The sequence below is a fragment of the Kogia breviceps genome, chromosome 10, assembly GCF_026419965.1.
Source record: "Kogia breviceps isolate mKogBre1 chromosome 10, mKogBre1 haplotype 1, whole genome shotgun sequence".
NCBI lineage: Eukaryota > Metazoa > Chordata > Mammalia > Artiodactyla > Physeteridae > Kogia > Kogia breviceps.
Window position 1 is genome coordinate 31,067,601 of NC_081319.1, and position 19,514 is coordinate 31,087,114.

At 40.2% G+C, this 19,514-nt stretch overlaps 1 protein-coding gene across 9 annotated transcripts in view; it reads left to right on the forward strand.

Annotated features, from left to right (window-relative positions):
- CFAP20DC (CFAP20 domain containing) overlaps nt 1-19,304 on the forward strand; it is a 298,550-nt gene extending 279,246 nt beyond the window's left edge. For 7 of the 9 annotated variants that reach the window (XM_059076211.2, XM_059076215.2, XM_067043778.1 and 4 more), the window contains one exon: nt 18,731-19,292. In XM_059076211.2, the coding sequence (XP_058932194.1) occupies nt 18,731-18,843 (113 nt within the window). In that variant the 3' untranslated portion in view covers nt 18,844-19,292. Of the gene's footprint in view, nt 1-18,730 lie in introns of all 9 variants that reach the window. The other 2 variants (XM_059076214.2, XM_067043781.1) reach the window with 2 other exon arrangements.
- The last annotated feature ends 210 nt before the right edge of the window (nt 19,305-19,514 follow it).

Consider the following 19,514-nt stretch of genomic DNA (forward strand, 5'->3'; position numbering starts at 1 on the left):
GGGAGGCGGGGGAGGGAGGAGATGTGGGAGCATGTGTACATGTATGGCTGACTCACTTTGTTGTAGAGCGGAAACTGACACACCATTGTGGAGCAATTGTACTCCAATAAAGATATTAAAAAGAAGAAGAAGAAAATAATTTTTTTAAAAAAAAAGAAGAAGGAAGCTCTATATCTATAGTTTAAAAAAAAAAAAAAAAGGCACTGAAACCAGTATAAATTACTCCAACAAAGGTGCCAGGGTTTTTTTTCCCTAGTTGCCCCAGGGAGAAAGTAGAGCATCCCATTTTCCTTCAGATATGGAGATTTCAGAGTGAGAGCTCATACATTTGAGTTGTGCATTTTGGTTGCCCAAGGGATGGAGATGTTGCTGTGATTTACTATCTGAAATAGATGATGCCCCTCAAATTGAGAGGTTTTTTAGGGGTGTACATTTATAATTACTCATGACAGAAAAACAGAATCTTGGCTGTCAGGAGGAGTCCTTGCTGTGAGGGAACAAGTAATATTTTAAGTATTCTAAATAAGCCACAGGAAAGTGTGGTCTTTAAGCAAAGGCACCCAAGATCTATAGTGGTGATGAGTGGCTGAAAGGATGTCTTAAAGTTGCCATTGCAAAGTGATGTTTTGACAGCAGGGGCTCAATTATGTTGAAGGTAAACAGAACTTGCATGGAGGACAAATTAACAAATTAAATTCCAAGAATTGTAGAAATGTTCTGGCCAATGTTAACCAGATCTGGCACCCCTTCTCCCTGTCACCCTAGATTTCCATCTGGTATCCCTTTCCCTCTTCTGATAAACTTGGATAATTTGTAGTTAATGAAAACCATCAAAAAGTAGTGTTTCCTATTTGCTTAATCTTTACATGTCATTGGCTTAGTTTTAGACAACGTAGCATACACTTACCAATATACTGAGTTAGTGTTTCCATCTGTTCTTATAAAGTGTTTGTCAAAGAAAAATAATAGGCTCAAGCATCCAGTGTATACCATCAGAAGGAGAAGGGAGGCACAGTTGTAGGTAGTCTGGGACTCTTCCTGGGTTTCTGTTGCACGATATCATTAACTCAGCACCTCATTTATGCCAGACACTGTGCTCAGTGGTTACATTTAGTCCTCACAAGTAAGTCAGACAGAGAAAGACAAGTATCATGATATCACTTATATGTGGAATCTAAAATATGATAGAAATGAACTTTCATACAAAACAGAAACAGACTCACAGACATAGAAAACAAATTTATGGCTACTTAAGGGGAAGGTTGGGGGGAGGGATAAATTAGGAGTTTGGGATTAGCAGATACATACTACTATATATAAAATAGATAAACAACAAGGTCCTACTGTATAGCACAGGGAACTGTATTCACTATCTTGTAATGAACTATAATGGAAAGGAATGTGAAAAAAGAATGTATATATATACATACACATAACTGAATCATTTTGCGGCACACCAGAAACTAACACAACACTGTAAATCATTATACTTCAATTTTTTTAAAAAAGAGAATGTAAAAAAGAAATTTAGTCCTCCCAGCAGCACCGTGAGGAAGATACTAATTTTGTATATGCAGTTGTTATTTTTTATAGCTGAAGAAACTGAAGCAGCAAGCTCTTGAATAATATGCATAGAGTTAGTCATTGGCAGAGCTGGGATTTAAACCAAAGCAGCCTGGCCCCAGAGCCCAACCACTGTTTTTATTTTTTAATTTTTTTGGCTTTGAACCCAGTAAATAAATTACCTAATCAAAAAAAATACTATATATAAACCAGGAATTGAAAAATTACTTTTCTGTTGAGAGTTCCAGTCGACAGGAAAACAAATTAAAACATCTCAAGGGCTAAGTAGCTAAGTCCTTTCAGAAACAAGAAAAGCAGAGCTCTGGTCACCTGTTTCAGGCCTGGACCTGTCTCCCCTACTCCCCCACCCAGGCTTGTCAGAAATGACTGGTGGCCACACTCCCTCCATGGGGGTGAGTGGCTGAGGGGTGTAGTTGCCATGTTGACCAGATCTAGGGCAAGGCCAAGGGAGTGAGGGGCTGAATGAAGGGTAAGATGACTAGAGTGTGGGACTGCCCGGCCTGGGTGGTCGCTGTGTCCACCTTCTCCAAGGCCTCTCGAGATGACCTTATCTGAGTAAGTCAGGCTCTCTCACCCCACCTCGTGCCTTTTCGTCACAGCCTTTCCACAGTTCGTAACTCGTGATTCGTTTACTTGTTTATTGCCTTTTTTCCTAGGTAGCCTAAGAGTTTTTAAAAGCAGAGACTCAGTTTGCTCACTCCTAGATCCCTAGTACCCTGAAATTTCTGGCATATATTAGATACGCTGGATTCTCATTAGAAGGAAGACAGGAAGGGAGAAAGGGAGGGAAAAGAGGGAGAGAAATGTTATTCAACTGGTCATTTCTTATAACAACTTTGGAAGGAAAAAACAGGGTAATTCATTGAAATCTGACTTTCAGTTTTTCCCCCAGTTCCAATTTTTTGGTGTATTAGACATGTTTGTAAAATTCAACAATGAGAGTATTGAACTTAGACCCATACATTTTAGCAATTAAAACAGTTATAGGTCACCTTATGCGGTGGCTCTTAAACTTTACCTATAAGCAATGAAAAGTTTTGTGAAGTGAAATCTCATACGGAATCCCAATAAGTAAAGGAGTTAAAAGCAGAACTGCTCTGGGTAAAGTGGGAGTTATGGTCTCAGAACCCTGCCGTGGGGCCCTAATGAACCAGTTAAAAACACTGATGTAGTTCATCACCCTCAATTTGACCTTGCCCAAGGTCAAATGCTCAATCAGAGTTATGATTTGGATCCAGTCTTCCTCCACATCAGTGCCTTTCTGCAGAACCATTGCACTGGGATGTTAAGGTGGTTTTGAAGGCTCTTTTACAGGGAAAGAAGCTCTTCCATCTTCAGACTTCTAGGATAAACATAATAATAGCTAATGTTTATTTCATCTTCCAGTGACCCAGGCCTAAAGTGTACTTTAATTCTCAGAATAGCTTACTGAGACGTAGGTACTATTATTACCCCCATTTTACACATGGACACTGGTACTTAGAGCAGGGAAGTGATACTATGAACCACCACATCTCCATCAGAGATGGAGAGGCCAAGATGTATCCGTGCAGCTAGAGGCATAACTGCATTCTAACAGCAGGGAAAGATGGCCTAACCAATACGTAACTCTAGAAAACTTGCCCCAGCCCATACAAAAGTAAATGCATGCATTATACCTGGCCCTAGAGTCCCTTCTTTATTCAGTACAAATTTGTGTCACAGCCCCAGTTTCTACTAGGCCAGAGTATCTCAAGTGTGTGAATTCTGTCTTGAAATGAACGGCCCGCTTCCCAACAGAGCCGAGCAGCCAGCAGGAACAGCATTGTACTCTGCACCATTCGACTGGATGGAGAAACGGGCAGCTCTCAGCTGGGCCATAATACATTTGCCAAATATCAATTACCATGGGCATGGGTGCCCTTAACACTTAGGAATAATGTGTTTTTCTGGAGACCATGTGAAATGTAAAAATGGGAAGTTAAGATTTCAGAACTTATTCAAGAAAACTGACCTTTTGAAAATGAACCAGACTTTCCTCAAAGAATAGTTGTCAATTTGTTTTTGACATTTGTTCCTTTACAGCTATGACCCTTAAATTATTCATGCTTACCAGCTCCAAAATGGAATAATAATGCCTCTCTCTTTAGGCCTGTAAACCTTTTTTTGCAGGTTGCATGGATTTTGAGTGAGAAAGACACTCAGAAGGGCTTTTGGGGTTGCCAGAGTCTCATAAATATAACATTCTCATACCTTTTGTATGGCAAAGCCACAGAAGATATTCCTTTATGAACATTAATTAATCTCTCATGAGACATAAATAGGCAGCAGATGCTTATTTTATAGATGTAATATCCAAATTACTATTAAAGAATTTATAGAAATCTCAGGATGCCTCATAGCTAACCAGAGAGAGGGGAACCTGGCCGCCTGTCCTGGGTCCAGCAGAGGAATCCTTTCACAGTCCTGTTTCCCACCGTGCAATTATTTGACATTTATCTAATACCCTGAGTCTAAAAGCAGTCTTCCAAAATCTGTTTTATTAGTTATCGCACCAGACATTATGCTTCATCGAACAACCGTGGTACCCACAGTGCTTAACATGGCGCCTAGGACATTGTAAATGCTGCATAAATATTTGATGAGTAGAATGAGTGAATCTTCTGCCCATGGGAAACAGGAGGATGATTTGGTCTACTTTTTGGATCTTCCCTGTATCTTGAAGATTTATTCAAAATGCAAAGGAGAACTTCCCCTAAAAAAGCAATATTGACAATAATAACAGAAGCCAGCATTAATAAAGCACATGCTGTGTGCCCAGTGCTGTGTCGAGTTTTCCTCTGCATTACCTGTCAGTGACTTCTCCTAACACTTACTGGCATAGGGCTGTGCTGTGTCGCCACTGTATGGGTACGGTTAGGGTCACAGCCTGGGGCACAGCCCCACTGATTGTGGAGTAGAACACTGACCGAGGCCTGTTGCACTGGACTGTCCACACCCTTAAGCCCCACACTGTGATAGAACCACAGAATTCCCATTTAGGTCAGTAAGAACTACACAGCTGAAATGTCCAGTGCAGTGTTTTTAATTTAGGTAGTTTTCTTTCTTGAGCCTTTCTGGATAAAATAGTACTCTCTTTAGAATTCTCCTTAGACCCATAGAGCCCCCGCCTCAACTCTCAGCTTGTGAAATGATTTGTTATCATTTTCAGGCATACCTTTGTGATATTGCACGTTCTGTTCCAGACCACCGCAATAAAACAAATATCGCAGCGAAATTAGTCTGGTTTCCCAGGGCATATAAAAGTTGTATTTACACTACACTGTTGTCTATGAAGTGTCCAATAGCGTTACATCTTTTAAAAAGTGCATACCTTAATTTAAAAATACTTTATTGCTAAAAAATGCATCATCTGAGCCTTCAGCAGGTTGTCATAGTAACATCAAAGATCACCATAACAAATATAATAATAATGCAAAAGTTTGAAATATTTTGAGAATTACCAAAATGTGACAGAGACACAAAGTGAGCAAAAGCTGTTGGAAAAATTGTGCCGTTGGACTTGCTCAATGCAAGGTTGCCACAAACCTTCGATTTGTAAAAAGCACAATAAATCAAAGCGCAAAAAAAAAGTTATACCTGTATGACATTCTTGAATCCAGATTCCTTCCCCTTCCCCTGTGAGGCAAGTAGTTGCCTTTTGGTCTCTGATTAACCTTGGGGCAAGGAAGTATTTTCTTATGCAGCTTTCAGGGTCCGGGGGGTGTCTTCTCTGCATAGAAGTGATTAGAGGAGGGCAATCAGCCCTCTCACTATATAAAGAAATGCCTTCTTTTCAGGCATACTGGAAGTGAACCCTCTAGTAGAGAAGTAAACACACTGATGGGTGTCTGAGGCTCTCTCCTATTCCAGAACCACTCCCCACCTACTTATTCCCCAAATGTACAACAGAGGGGCCTTGGCCCAGGATGTGGTCCTAGATTCCATTGCTGGAATTGGGATACATTTCCCCCTGGCTGCAGCGTTGCCACCTTGCCTGAAATCAGGCCCTGGAGATCCTATAGGCTCTGTCGGCTTCAGAGCTCAATAGTCTGACGAGGGACTTTCCTTCATGTGCAACAAAAAGCATTCAGAGTGGTAATTCACATATTTACAAGTGCACATATATGTCTTGTGAAGTATTCCCCAGCTTTGCTGCAATATAATTGACATATAACATTATGTTAATTTAAGGTGTACAACGTGATTATTTGATATAGAGGTGCACATTTGAATCACATTTGTAAGTAGAGACTAGCTGGAAAGAATAATATTGCAAGAATTCCTAACTAATCATCCAAATTCTTCAACGTGTCGTTTTAAGTGGCATTTTCCAGGTAAAATATAGCCACGAGTTTTACAAAAGGAGTGATGTACTTATTTCCCAAATGAAACCTGAACTATAATCTTGGCATATCATTTGCCTTCCAAAAAACAATATAGCTTTCTAATAGAAGAAAGTACCTTTTCATCCTTTTTATTCCATTATTGGTCATTTATCTTTCTCCCATTTGAGGGCACATATTTGCTTAGAAACAAATCTCAACAGTTCACTTTCTCCAGTTTTAGTGCAAGTTAATTTTGTCCTACTGTGATATAAGTTGGTGGAAGTTTGCAAGCACCTGGTGCTCAGCAGAATCTTATCTAAAATGTCATCTTTATTGATCCGAAGGCTGACTGTTGCCAGTGGTGATCCGTCACCATTGAATTGTTTAAACAATAGTGCATTAGTATGCACATAAAGATACAGTCAATCCGTTTTCAAGAACTATAAGAGAGAAAATGCATTAGCTTGTAAAAAAAAAAAAAAAACTCCAGATGGCAGCGTCAGAAAATCGAAATCAAGTAGTGTCTTGATTCAGAGATTTTAAATCTGATAAACTGGTGCCACATCATTTATTTTCAAGCTTGAAGACTGAGCCTGTGCATATAGGTTTTCTATTATCTACAATTAAAACGCGTTAAATATAGATAATTAAGCATTTATATTAATTGACTCAAAAGGTGAACTGGAGGAATTATCTGCTCACACTGATCTAACCAAGGGGAGGGCAGGTAATATTGCTGTGCTTGGTCTGACTCCGTTGGTTTTTCTTCTGTTATTGCCATTAACCAATTTCAAAGTGGATGAAGCTGAAAGTTTGTAAATAGATTATTATCTGAAAGGCAATTTTATTTCACTAGAAAATGGCTTTATTATGTGAAGAAGAGTAAAAATGTAATTTGGACCCCTGTCCCGATGCTTTTAGTCTGGTAGCAGAGAATGGTTTTATTTGTTAATTTGTCCTTTTAGAGTTTCTGTAGCCAGTCTTTAAATAGACCAATTTAGCATTTGGGAGAAAAACGAACTCTGCGCTATCCAAGAATATAATTGAAAATTACCCCATACCCATGCACAATAATTACCTTTCAAAACATTTCCCATTGCTTGACATCACAGTGGTAATTGCTTAACAATATTATAGTTCATTACGTAGAGATTACAGTGGCAAAATGATGTAAGTTGGAGGCTTTGAAAATTAAGTTACAATGAAAACAAAACCATCTGTGCAAGTTTAAAGTACTTATTTCAATATAAAGTTATACATAATATCACCCAATTTTTTATATGAATGTCATTGTTGGTAGAGTTCTAAAATTCACCCATTTAAAGCGTTAGTACTAAAACCCACAAAACCTGCCTTAGTCCCATGGTTATAATGCATGAAGTTCCAGTTCTACAGTGACATGTATTAGAATGAATGCATTTCTATAGCAGTTATTGCTTCAGTTTCCATGCATTATGTAGCCAAACCTCTACTAATGAATTGGATCCACCTTGATTCCTTTGCAGTTGGATGATAAAGACCCATGGCCCGTTACAATGGTTATTTTCATTTTGAAAGGCTCCTGACTAGTTGTAAAAATGTATTGAGTTTTCTAATTTAATAACGCCAGCTTAAAATTTTATCTTTTTGGAAAGTACATGTGCAGAATGCACTAAACAATTATATAGCATATAACTTATGTGCCAGAGGTCAGAATTTCCCCCAATGTGTTGATGCAGTAAAAACAAGACATTGGATGGCAGGTCTTTGAGAAAACTTGACTTATAATTATTTACCTCAGTAATATGTGGTTTTAATATCACACCTGATGGAAAAAGTTAGTGTTACTCTTTTGAAAAATACATGATTTTTGATATAAGAACTTTTAATTTAAAGATGAATTAATTATAATATCCTGTATAAAATAAGTAGGGGGCTTTGTGTTTCATTCAAACCTTTATTTTAGTAGTAAAAAATCAAACAGATATAGTTTTGGGGTAGGTAGTGAGGTATAAATGAACATATCCCTCTCGTGTCTTAACTCAGATCTTACGTTTTCCATAATGATTATAACATTTGCTGAGTACTCACTGAGTGTTATCTTATTTAGTTCTGATAGGTACTATTACCATCCTTACTTTACATATGAGGAAACTGAGGCTGAGTAGTGAATTTTCTCAGTGTCCCACAGCTGTGAAATGGCAGAAATGGGATTTGGACCCAGAACTATCTGACTTCATTGTCTAAATGTCATTCTGCCTGTCTCTGTGAAGTATTTTCTTTATATTTAAGCTGTATCAGTGCTGTTCTGAGTTACTAAAAAAGCTGTAGCCTATAGTTTATGATTTATATTGTTATTATTCTTAATAGTAATAGTAGTGATTATTTATTGAACTACCATGTGCTCTGTGCTATGCATATTACCCAGTGTCCAACGTAGTGCACAAAGCCCTATGAAATAAGGTTATTCCCATTATATTTTTTTTAACATCTTTATTGGAGTATAATTATTTTACAATGGTGTGTTAGTTTCTGCTCTATAACAAAGTGAATCAGCTATACACATACACACGTTCTCATATCTCTTTCCTCTTGCGTCTCCCTCCCTCCCACCTTCCCTATCCCACCCCTCTAGGTGGTCACAAACCACCGAGCTGATCTCCCTGTGCTATGCAGCTGCTTCCCACTAGCTATCTATTTTACGTTTGGTAGTATATATATGTCCATGCCACTCTCTCACTTTGTCACAGCTTACCCTTCCCCCTCCCCATATCTTCAAGTCCATTCTCCAGTAGGTCTGTGTCTTTATTCCCATCTTACCCCTAGGTTCTTCATGACATTTTCTTTTCTTAGATGGCATATATATATGTTAGCATACGGTAATTGTCTTTCTCTTTCTGACTTACTTCACTCTGTATGACCAACTCTAGGTCCATCCACCTCACTACAAATAACTCAATTTTGTTTCTTTTATGGCTGAGTAATATTCCATTGTATATATGTGCCACACCTTCTTTATCCATTCATCCGATGATAGACACTTAGGTTGCTTCCGTCCCCTGGCTATTGTAAATAGAGCTGCAATGAACATTTTGGTACATGACTCTTTTTGAATTATGGTTTTCTCTGGGTATATGCCCAGTATTGGGATTGCTGGATCATATAGTAATTCTATTTTTAGTTTTTTTTTAGTTTGGGGGTTCTTTTTGCGGTACACGGGCCTCTCACTGCTGTGGCCTCTCCTGCTGTGGATCACAGGCTCCAGACATGCAGGCTCAGCGGCCATGGCTCACGGGCCCAGCCACTCCACGGCATGTGGGATCTTCCCGGACCAGGGCACGAACCCGCGTCCCCTGCATCAGCAAGCAGACTCTCAACCACTGCTCCACCAGGGAAAACCCTATTTTTAGTTTTTTAAGGAACCTCCTTATTGTTCTCCATAGTGGCTATACCAATTCACATTCCCACAAGCAGTGCAAGAGTGTTCCCTTTTCTCCACACCCTCTCCAGCATTTACTGTTTCTAGATTTTTTGATGATGGCCATTCTGACCGGTGTGAGATGATATCTCATTGTAGTTTTGATTTGCATTTCTCTAATGATTAATGATGTTGAGCATTCTTTCATGTGTTGGTTGGCAATCTGTATATCTTCTTTGGAGAAATGTCTGTTTAGGTCTTCTGCCCATTTTTGGAGTGGGTTGTTTGTTTTTTTGATATTGAGCTGCATGAGCTGCTTGTAAATTTTGGAGATTAATTGTTTGTCAGTTGCTTCATTTGCACATATTTTTTCCCATTCTGAGGGTTGTCTTTTGGTCTTGTATATGGTTTCCTTTGCTGTGCAAAAGCTTTTAAGTTTCATTAGGTCCCATTTGTTTATTTTTGCTTTTATTTCCATTTCTCTAGGAGGTGGGTCAAAAAGGATCTTGCTGTGATTTATGTCATAGAGTGTTCTGCCTATGTTTTCCTCTAAGAGTTTGATAGTTTCTGGCCTTACATTTAGGTTTTTAATCCATTTTGAGTTTATTTTTGTCCATGGTTTTAGGGAGTGTTCTAATCTCATACTTTTACATGTACCTGTCCACTTTTCCTAGCATCACTTATTGAAGAGGCTGTCTTTTCTCCACTGTACATTTGTGCCTCCTTTATCAAAGACAAGGTGACCATATGTGCGTGGGTTTATCTCTGGGCTTTCTATCCTGTTGCATTGATCTACATTTCTGTTTTTGTGCCAGTACCATACTGTCTTGATTACTGTAGCTTTGTGTAGTATAGTCTGAAGTCAGGGAGCCTGATTCCTCCAGCTCCATTTTTCGTTCTCAAGATTGCTTTGGCTATTCGGGGTCTTTTGTGTTTCCATACAAATTGTGAAATTTTTTGTTCTAGTTCTGTAAAAAATGCCAGTGGTAGTTCGATAGGGTTTGCGTTGAATCTGTAGATTGCTTTGGGTATTAGAGTCATTTGCACAATGTGGATTCTTCCAATCCAAGAACATGGTATATTTCTCCACCTATTTGTATCATCTTTAATTTCTTTCATCAGTGTCTTATAATTTTCTGCATATAGGTCTTTTGTCTCCTTAGGTAGGTTTATTCCTAGATATTTTATTCTTTTTGTTGCAATGGTAAATGGGAGTGTTTTCCTAATTTGACTCTCAGATTTTGCATCATTAGTGTATAGGAATGCCAGAGATTTCTGTGCATTAATTTTGTATCCTGCTACTTTACCAAATTCATTGATTAGCTCTAGTAGTTTTCTGGTAGCATCTTTAGGAGTCTCTATGTATAGTATCATGTCATCCGCAAACAGTGACAGCTTTACTTCTTCTTTTCCGATTTGGATTCTTTTTCTTTCCTTTTCTTCTCTGATTGCTGTGGCTAAAACTTCCAAAACTATGTTGAATAAGAGTGGTGAGAGTGGGCAACCTTGTCTTTTTCCTGATCTTAGTGGAAATGATTTCAGTTTTTCACCATTGAGGATGATGTTGACTGTGGGCTTGTCATATATGGCCTTTATTATGTTGAGGAATGTTCCCTCTATGCCTACTTTCTGCAGGGTTTTTATCATAAATGGGTGTTGAATTTTGTCAAAAGATTTCTCTGCATCTATTGAGATGATCATATGTTTTTTCTCCTTCAATTTGTTAATATGGTGTATCACGTTGATTGATTTGCATATATTGAAGAATCCTTGCATTCCTGGGATAAACCCCACTTGATCATGGTGTACGATCCTTTTAATGTGCTGTTGGATTCTGTTTGCTAGTATTTGGTTGAGGATTTTTGCATCTATGTTCATCAGTGATATCGGCCTGGAGTTTTCTTTCTTTGTGACATCCTTGTCTGGTTTTGGTATCAGGGTGACGGTGGCCTCGTAGAATGAGTTTGGGAGTGTTCCTCCCTCCACTATATTTTGGAAGAGTTTGAGAAGGATAGATGTTAGCTCTTCTCTAAGTGTTTGATAGAATTCGCCTGTGAAGCCATCTGGTCCTGGGCTTTTGTTTGTTGGAAGATGTTTAATCACAGTTTCAATTTCAGTGCTTGTGATTGGCCTGTTCATATTTTCTATTTCTTCCTGGTTCAGTCTCGGCAGGTTGTGCATTTATAAGAATTTGTCCATTTCTTCCAGGTTGTCCATTTTATTGGCACAGAGTTGCTTGTAGTAATCTCTCATGACCTTTTGTATTTGTGCAGTGTCAGTTGTTACTTCTCCTTTTTCATTTCTTATTCTATTGATTTGAGTCTTCTCCCTTTTATTCTTGATGAGTCTGGGTAATGGTTTATCAATTTTATTTATCTTCTCAAAGAACCAGCTTTTAATTTTATTGATCTTTGCTATCATTTCCTTCATTTCTTTTTCATTTATTTCTGATCTGATCTTTATGATTTCTTTCCTTCTGGTAACTTTGGAGGTTTTTTGTTCTTCTTTCTCTAATTGCTTTAGGTGCAAGGTTAGGTTGTTTATTCGAGATGTTTCCTGTTTCTTAAGGTAGGATTGTATTGCTATAAACTTCCCTCTTAGAACTGCTTTTGCTGCATCCCATAGGTTTTGGGTCATCGTGTCTCCATTGTCATTTGTTTCTAGGTATTTTTTTATTTCCTCTTTGATTTCTTCAGTGATCACTTCGTTATTAAGTAGTGTATTGTTTAGCCTCCATGTGTTTGTATTTCTTAGAGATCTTTTCCTCTAATTGATATCTAATCTCATAGCCTTGTGGTCAGAAAAGATAGCTGATACATTTTCAATTTTCTTAAATTTACCAAGGCTTGATTAGTGACCCAAGATATGATCTATCCTGGAGAATGTTCCATGAGCACTTGAGAAAAATGTGTATTCTGTTGTTTTTGGAAGGAATGTCCTATAAATATCAATTAAGTCCATTTTGTTTAATGTATCATTTAAAGCTTGTGTTTTCTTATTTATTTACATTTTGGATGATCTGTCCATTGGTAAAAGTGGGGTTTTAAGGTCCCCTACTATGAATGTGTTACTGTCGATTTCCCCTTTTATGTCTGTATTTGCCTTATGTATTGAGGTGCTCGTATGTTGGGTTCATAAATATTTACAATTGTTATATCTTCTTCTTGGATTGACCCCTTGATCATTAGGTAGTGTCCCTCTTTGTCTCTTGTAATCATCTTTATTTTAAAGTCTATTTTGTCTGATATGAGAATTGCTACTCCAGCTTTCTTTTGGTTTCCATTTGCATGGAATATCTTTTTCCATCCCCTCACTTTCAGTCTGTATGTGTCCCTAGGTCTGAAGTGGGTCTCTTGTAGACAGCATATATATGGCTCTTGTTTTTGTATCCATTCAGCCGGTCTGTGTCTTTTGGTCAGAGCATTTAATCCATTTACATTTAAGGTAATTATCAATATGTAAGTTCCTATTCCCATTTTCTTAATTGTTTAGCATTTGTTATTGTAGGTCTTTTCCTTCTCTTGTGTTTCTTGCCTAGAGAAGTTCCGTTAGCATTTGTTGTAAAGCTGGTTTGGTGGTGCTGCACTCTCTCAGCTTTTGCTTGTCTGTAAAGGTTTTAATTTCTCCATCAAATCTGAATGAGATCCTTGCTGGGTAGAGTAATCTTGGTTGTAGGTTTTTTTCCTTCATCACTTTAAATATGTCTTGCCACTCCCTTCTGGCTTGCAGAGTTTCTGCTGAAAGATCAGATGTTAACCTTATGGGGATTCCCTTGTGTGTTATTTGTTGTTTTTCCCTTGCTGCTTTTAATATGTTTTCTTTGTATTTAATTTTTGATAGTTTGATTAATATGTGTCCTGGCGTGTTTCTCCTTGGATTTATCCTGTATGGGACTCTTTGCACTTCCTGGACTTGATTAACTATTTCCTTTCCCATAATAGGGAAGTTTTCAACTATAATCTCTTCAAGTATTTTCTCAGCCCCTTTGTTTTTCTCTTCTTCTTCTGGGATCCCTATTATTCGAATGTTGGTGCGTTTAATGTTGTCCCAGAGGTCTCTGAGACTGTCCTCATTTCTTTTCTTTCTTTATTCTTTGTTCTGCTCTGCAGTAGTTATTTCCACTATTTTATCTTCCAGGTCACTTATCTGTTCTTCTGCCTCAGTTATTCTGCTATTGATCCCTTCTAGAGTATTTTTAATTTCATTTATTGTGTTGTTCATCGTTGCTTGTTTCCTTTTTAGTTCTTCTCGGTCCTTGTTAAATGTTTCTTGCATTTTCTCTATTCTATTTCCAAGATTTTTTATCATCTTTACTATCATTATTCTGAATTCTTTTTCAGGTAGACTGCCTATTTCCTCTTCATCTGTTAGGTCTGGTGGGTTTTTACCTTGCTCCTTCATCTGCTGTGTGTTTTTCTGTCTTCTCATTTTGCTTATCTTACTGTGTTTGGGGTCTCCTTTTTGCAGGCTGCAGGTTCGTACTTCCCGTTGATTTTGGTGTCTGTCTCCAGTGGCTTAAGTTGATTCAGTGGGTTGTGTAGGCTTCCTCGTGGAGGGGACTAGTGCCTATGTTCTGGTGGATGAGGCTGGATCTTGTCTCTCTGGTGGGCAGGTCCACATCTGGTGGTGTGTTTTGTGGTGTCTGTGGTGTTATTATTATTTTAGGCAGCCTCTCTGCTAATGGGTGGTGTTGTGTTCCTGTCTTGCTAGTTGTTTGACATAGGGTGTCCAGCACGTAGATTGCTGGTCGTTGAGTGAAGCTGGGTATTGGTGTTGAGACGGAGATCTCTGGGAGATTTTCGCTGTTTGATATTACGTGGAGCTGGGAGGTCTCTTGTGCACCAGTGTCCTGAAGTTGGCTCTTGCACCTCAGAGGCACAGCACTGACTCCTGGCTGCAGCACCAAGAGCTTTTCATCCACACAGCTCAGAATTAAAGGGAGAAAAAGTAGCAAGAAAGAAAGAAAGAAAGAAAGAGGATAAAATGAAGACAAAATAAAATAAAGTTATTAAAATTTTAAAAATTATTAAGAAAAAAAATTTTAAGTAAAAAAAAAAAAAAAAAAAAAAAAGAAAGGACGGACAGAACCCTAGGACAAATGGTGAGAGCAAAGCTATACAGACAAAATCTCACACAGAAGCATACACACTCACAAAAAGAGGAAAAGGAGAAAAAATAATAAATCTTGTTCTCCAACTCCACCTCCTCAATTTGGGATGATTCGTTGTCTTTTCAGGTATTCCACTGATGCAGGGTACATCAAGTTGATTGTGGAGATTTAATCCGCTGCTTCTGAGGCTGCTGGGAGAAATTTCCCTTTCTCTTCGTTGTTCGCACAGCTCCCGGGGCTCAGCTTTGTATTTGGACATGCTTCTGTGTGTAGGTCGCCGGAGGGCATCTGCTCTTCTCTCAGACAGGATGGGGTTAAAGGAGCAGCTGATTCGGGGGCTCTGGCTCACTCAGGCCAGGGGGAGGGAGGGGTACGGATGCGGGGAGAGCCTGCGGCGGCAGAGGCCAGTGTGACGTTGCAGCAGCCCGAGGCACGCTGTGCGTTCTCCCGGGGAAGTTGTCCCTGGATCACGGGACCCTGGCACTGGCGAGTTGCACAGGCTCCCAGGAGGGGCGGTGTGGAGAGTGACCTGTGCTTGCACACAGGCTTCTTGGTGGCGGCAGCAGCGGCCTTAGCATCTCATGCCCGTCACTGGGGTCCGCGCTGTTAGCCGTGGCTCGCGCCATCTCTGAAGCTCCTTTAAGCGGCATTCTTAATGCCCTCTCCTCGCACCCCAGGAAACAAAGAGGCAAGAAAAAGTCTCTTGCCTCTTCAGCAGCTCCAGACTTCTCCCGGGCTCCCTCCCGGCTAGCCGTGGTGCACTAACCCCTTCAGGCTGTTTTCGCACCGCCAGTCCTCTCCCTGCAGATCCCACCGAAGTCTGAGCCTCAGCTCCCAGCCCCTGCCCCAGGCGGGTGAGAAGACAAGCCTCTCGGGCTGGTGAGTGCTGGTCGGCACCGATCCTCTGCGCGGGAGTCTCTCAGCTTTGCCCTCCGCACCCTGTTGCTGCGCTCTCCTCCGCGGCTTCGAAGCTTCCCCCTCCGCCACTTTCAGTCTCTGCCCGCGAAGGGGCTTCTAGTGTGTGGGAACCTTTCCTCCTTCACGGCTCCCTCCCACTGGTGCAGGTCCCGTCCCTATTCTTTTGTCTCTGTTTATTCTTTTTTCTTTTGCACTACCCAGGTACGTGGGGAGTTTCTTGCCTTTTGGGAGGTCTGAGGTCTTCTGCCAGCATTCAGTGGGTGTTTGGTAGGAGTTTTTCCACGTGTAGATGTATTTCTGATGTATCTGTGGTGAGGAAAGTGATCTCCACGTCTTACTCTTCCGCCATCTTCCCTATTCTCATTTTTAAAATGAGCAAATGAAGGTTCAGTGAGGTAAAATAATCTGTAACCAGCCTAAGGGCATGCAGGTAGTGAGCAGCGGGGCTCCCATCCATCCCCAGGTTTGTTGGATTCTAGAGCCCAGGGGTGCTCTTAGCCACTTCCAGTTTAACTCCTCATTAATCTTTAGTAGCTGTTTTTGTTTCATGTGTGTATGTCACATGTACAACTAGGCTGTCTCATCCATAACCAGACTGCTCAGTCACGTAGCAAGCACACAGTGGTTACTTATTGATCGCCTGGTTTGTTCTGTTCTCCAGAGTAGCCCCAATATGAAAGGGTTGATAGATTGAATATCTGAAAGTAAAGGACATGCACACTCTCCTTTGATGTGCAGAAGTGACCCAGGGGATCATCTTCATTATGAAACAGCCACTTGAAAAGCATTCCCACCCTCTCCTACTTAGAGGAGGAGGTTGGAGGCAAGGCCCTAGGGACCACTCTTAAGGTAACGATAGAAAATAAAGGAAAGGCAGCCTGCCTTCTCTGAGTTCCTGTTCTTAATCAGAAACTGTGCAAGGTGCTCAGGTCAGCTACCACTATCAATGTGGGCGTTAGCTATAAGTCCTGTCATATTTCAAGTATGCAAGAAGCCACTGCAGCCAAGAATCACAAAAACTAATCAGAGGCACCATAGGGGTCATTGGATCTGGCCCCCTGTCCTACACAGTGTTCGTCTACAAAATCTCACACAAATGATTGCTCCAGTCCCCACTTCACCCTCCCTAGACTCCACGTTCCATTTCCTGGTCAGCTCCAGTGTCTAGAAAATTTTTCCTTGTGCTGAGCCAAAATCTGGCTCCTTGTAACTTTCACGCATTGATCCTGTTGCTTTCTCTTGGAACCCCACAGCGTCTTCTTAATTTCCCATTCATTTGCCACCCTTTATATACGTGAAGCCAGAAGGGCTGTTGTCACTTCCATCAAGCTTTCCCTTTTCTGGAGTTAATAAGCTCAGTTCCTTTGGGCCTATTGAGATAGTTGCCTCTGCCCCTCCCACAAGGACTGTCTCATCTTTGTCAGTGGTTTTGGAAATATTAAAAATCAAAGTTCTTTTGTTTCCAGAACTGATGTCTTTAAATGAAGGAAACCTTTACAATTTTTTACTTTCCATATTTAAATCCCCATAATGTAATAGCTTCCAATTGAATGTGTTACACCAGTATTGTGTTAACAATAAGATCAAGCAGGTATGGTCAAAAGAACACTGAACTGGGAATCTGGAAACCCAAGTTCATCCCTGACTCTGCCTCTAACTCACCAAGTGACCTCAGATGAGCTGTTTAACTTTGCAGACCCTGTTTCCCTCATCCATAAAACAGGCACGATAATTCCTGCCTCTTACACAGGATCATAACAGTCGAATGAGCTACTGCATGAGAAAGTGCTTTCTAAACCATCAGGGGTTCTACTATTTGAGATGTTACTAAGCAAGGCAGATGAAATCATTCTTCTGTTAAACCCCACTTTTTAAGAACCGCTGGCACTGCGTGCAAGTCACCAGAGAGTCCGCTGATTTCTTGTTTCCCCCAGACCACTGCAAACTCCTTGAAAACAGGGCCTTTCTCTTACATCTTCATATCCCCATCACCTGGCTTGGTGCCTGGGCCAGGGAAGGATCACGTTAAATGTCTTTGGGTGGTTAGGATGAGCAGAGGAATGGCTGTGGTCCAGTTTCAAAACCCCACTCCACCATTTTGTCACCACTCCCTTGGCCTTAACTCCAATTTGTCACTGTCCTGATGGTGTCCATGCACCAGCTTAATCTGATTTTGGCTGGATAAGGTGAGGTCCCACCATCACCACCGCTACCACTGCCTTCCCTTCCTCTGGGCAGTGACGCTTAAGATCACAGCTTTGTTTCACAATCACTGATTCACCGTTTCAAAAAGTACTCAGTATTTATTGAGCCTCTGTTCTGGGTCAGCCCTGCCCTTGTCCACCATCCAAGCCCCTCCAAAACTGACCCTGGTGAGCTTGTAGCCCAAAGGTTTGGTTTTCTTTGGTCCTTAGTAACCTGTGCTAAGGAAGAGAGACAAGTATTGTCTTAATCATCCCCTCCTCCCTGAGCCTGCTCTGGTCCTCTCCAGCTGAGGGAGGTCTTGCCCTCCCAGCCTCCAAGCCTATTACATGGATTTTGAGAAGTACTCAGAAGGCACTCGCTTGCTAGTGCTAGTGATGGCATCAAGTACATAAGTACTGAGCACAACACAGAGCACACAAAACGTGGTCAGGAAATATCTTAGTAAAGCTTTTTTTTTTTCATTCCATGCCATTTGTTGAAAACCAACCAAACCTTGCTAACCTTGTTGATTACTTAGGCTGTAGGTGTTCTCTTCATCCAAACCATCTAAATAGCTGTCACAAGAAAAAAAAAAATCAAGCCATGTTCATTTTCCCAGCAAATTTGACAGATCTTGCTACCACTAATAAAATTACAGATCATCTGACATTGTTTTCCATGTGTTCTATGCTTTGAGTATCATATTTCTAAACATTATTTTAATTCATATTTATTTGGTAGTCTTTTTAGGTTGTATGAATGAGGATTGAGCTCTTTATTAGATCATTTAATTTGCTCTGTTTGGCATTTGTGCAGCTCTGGCCCATGAAGAAGTCTAGAGCTGTGATAATCAAATTTTGAATCCTGTTCAAGTATCCCTAATCCTCATAACTCTTTAGTCCTTTAGCCCTCTTCCTTAATCCTTTCTCCTCCCTGCCAGTTCTCCATGCTCATTTTTCTTGTGCTTTGTAGTGAATCTGGCCCCTGTGATCACTGTTTCTTCTCTGTCTTACACTGCAAGTATAGAGTTATCACATCTGCAGCACTCCTCCATTCCAGCACTGACATCCTGCCCGCATAAGGACAGTCCACCAGGAAATATGATTCCTGCTTCCTTGCCCTTCTCTGTTGCAGTTTAAGAATTATGGGCCAGGCCAATAGCTAACATGACGGTGGTTCCCCTTCCCACAGGTGGAGAAGGCCTGAGTGTGGAAGAGGACGAGGAAGTGCTGACTCTGCTGTATGACCCATGTCTGAGCTGTTACTTTGATCCCCAGACTGGGAAGTACTATGAGTTGGTGTAATGCCTCCTTCCAGGGCAAAGAATGGCCACCCCAGGCGGAGCAGGATAGCAGTTCTGACTGGCATCACAATACATGTGTTGGCCAGGGCCATGGAATCAACAGTAACTAAGAGAAATGAAGTTAGTTTGTGCGTAGTGTTCAATATTAAGACTACCTACATTCTTTTTGTAGATGGGTGTGATTTTTTGGAACTGTGAAGGAATTAATACAGAGATAAGATTTTAGAACTTTGAGTTGGTTCTTATTTGTTCGTTCTCATCCTACATATAATTTTGTTTATTTCATATAATTTTATGTAAATGAATTAAGAGTTATTAATGCAAATTTTTGCAGTGTTAATCTGTAAATGATGGCTTAATATACAGAAAATGTATTCTTGTTTAAAAGATATCTGGGTACCTTTTATTTTATTACCTATTTGTACTAAAAATAAAGTATGATATGGTCAGAAGAATACCTTTTAAACTGCTTCTTTTTATTTACCACACTTTCTTTACCAGAATGTTCCTAGATGGTATTTACCTTTCCTTAGATTATTAGAAAGAGGATTAACTGTGAAGTAGTCAGACTTTATGACCATATTTTATTGGTACCGACCTCGCTATTTCCATTTCATTATAGTTCATCCAGAGTTTGCCAAAGACCACAACATTGTTAATAACTTAAGCTGC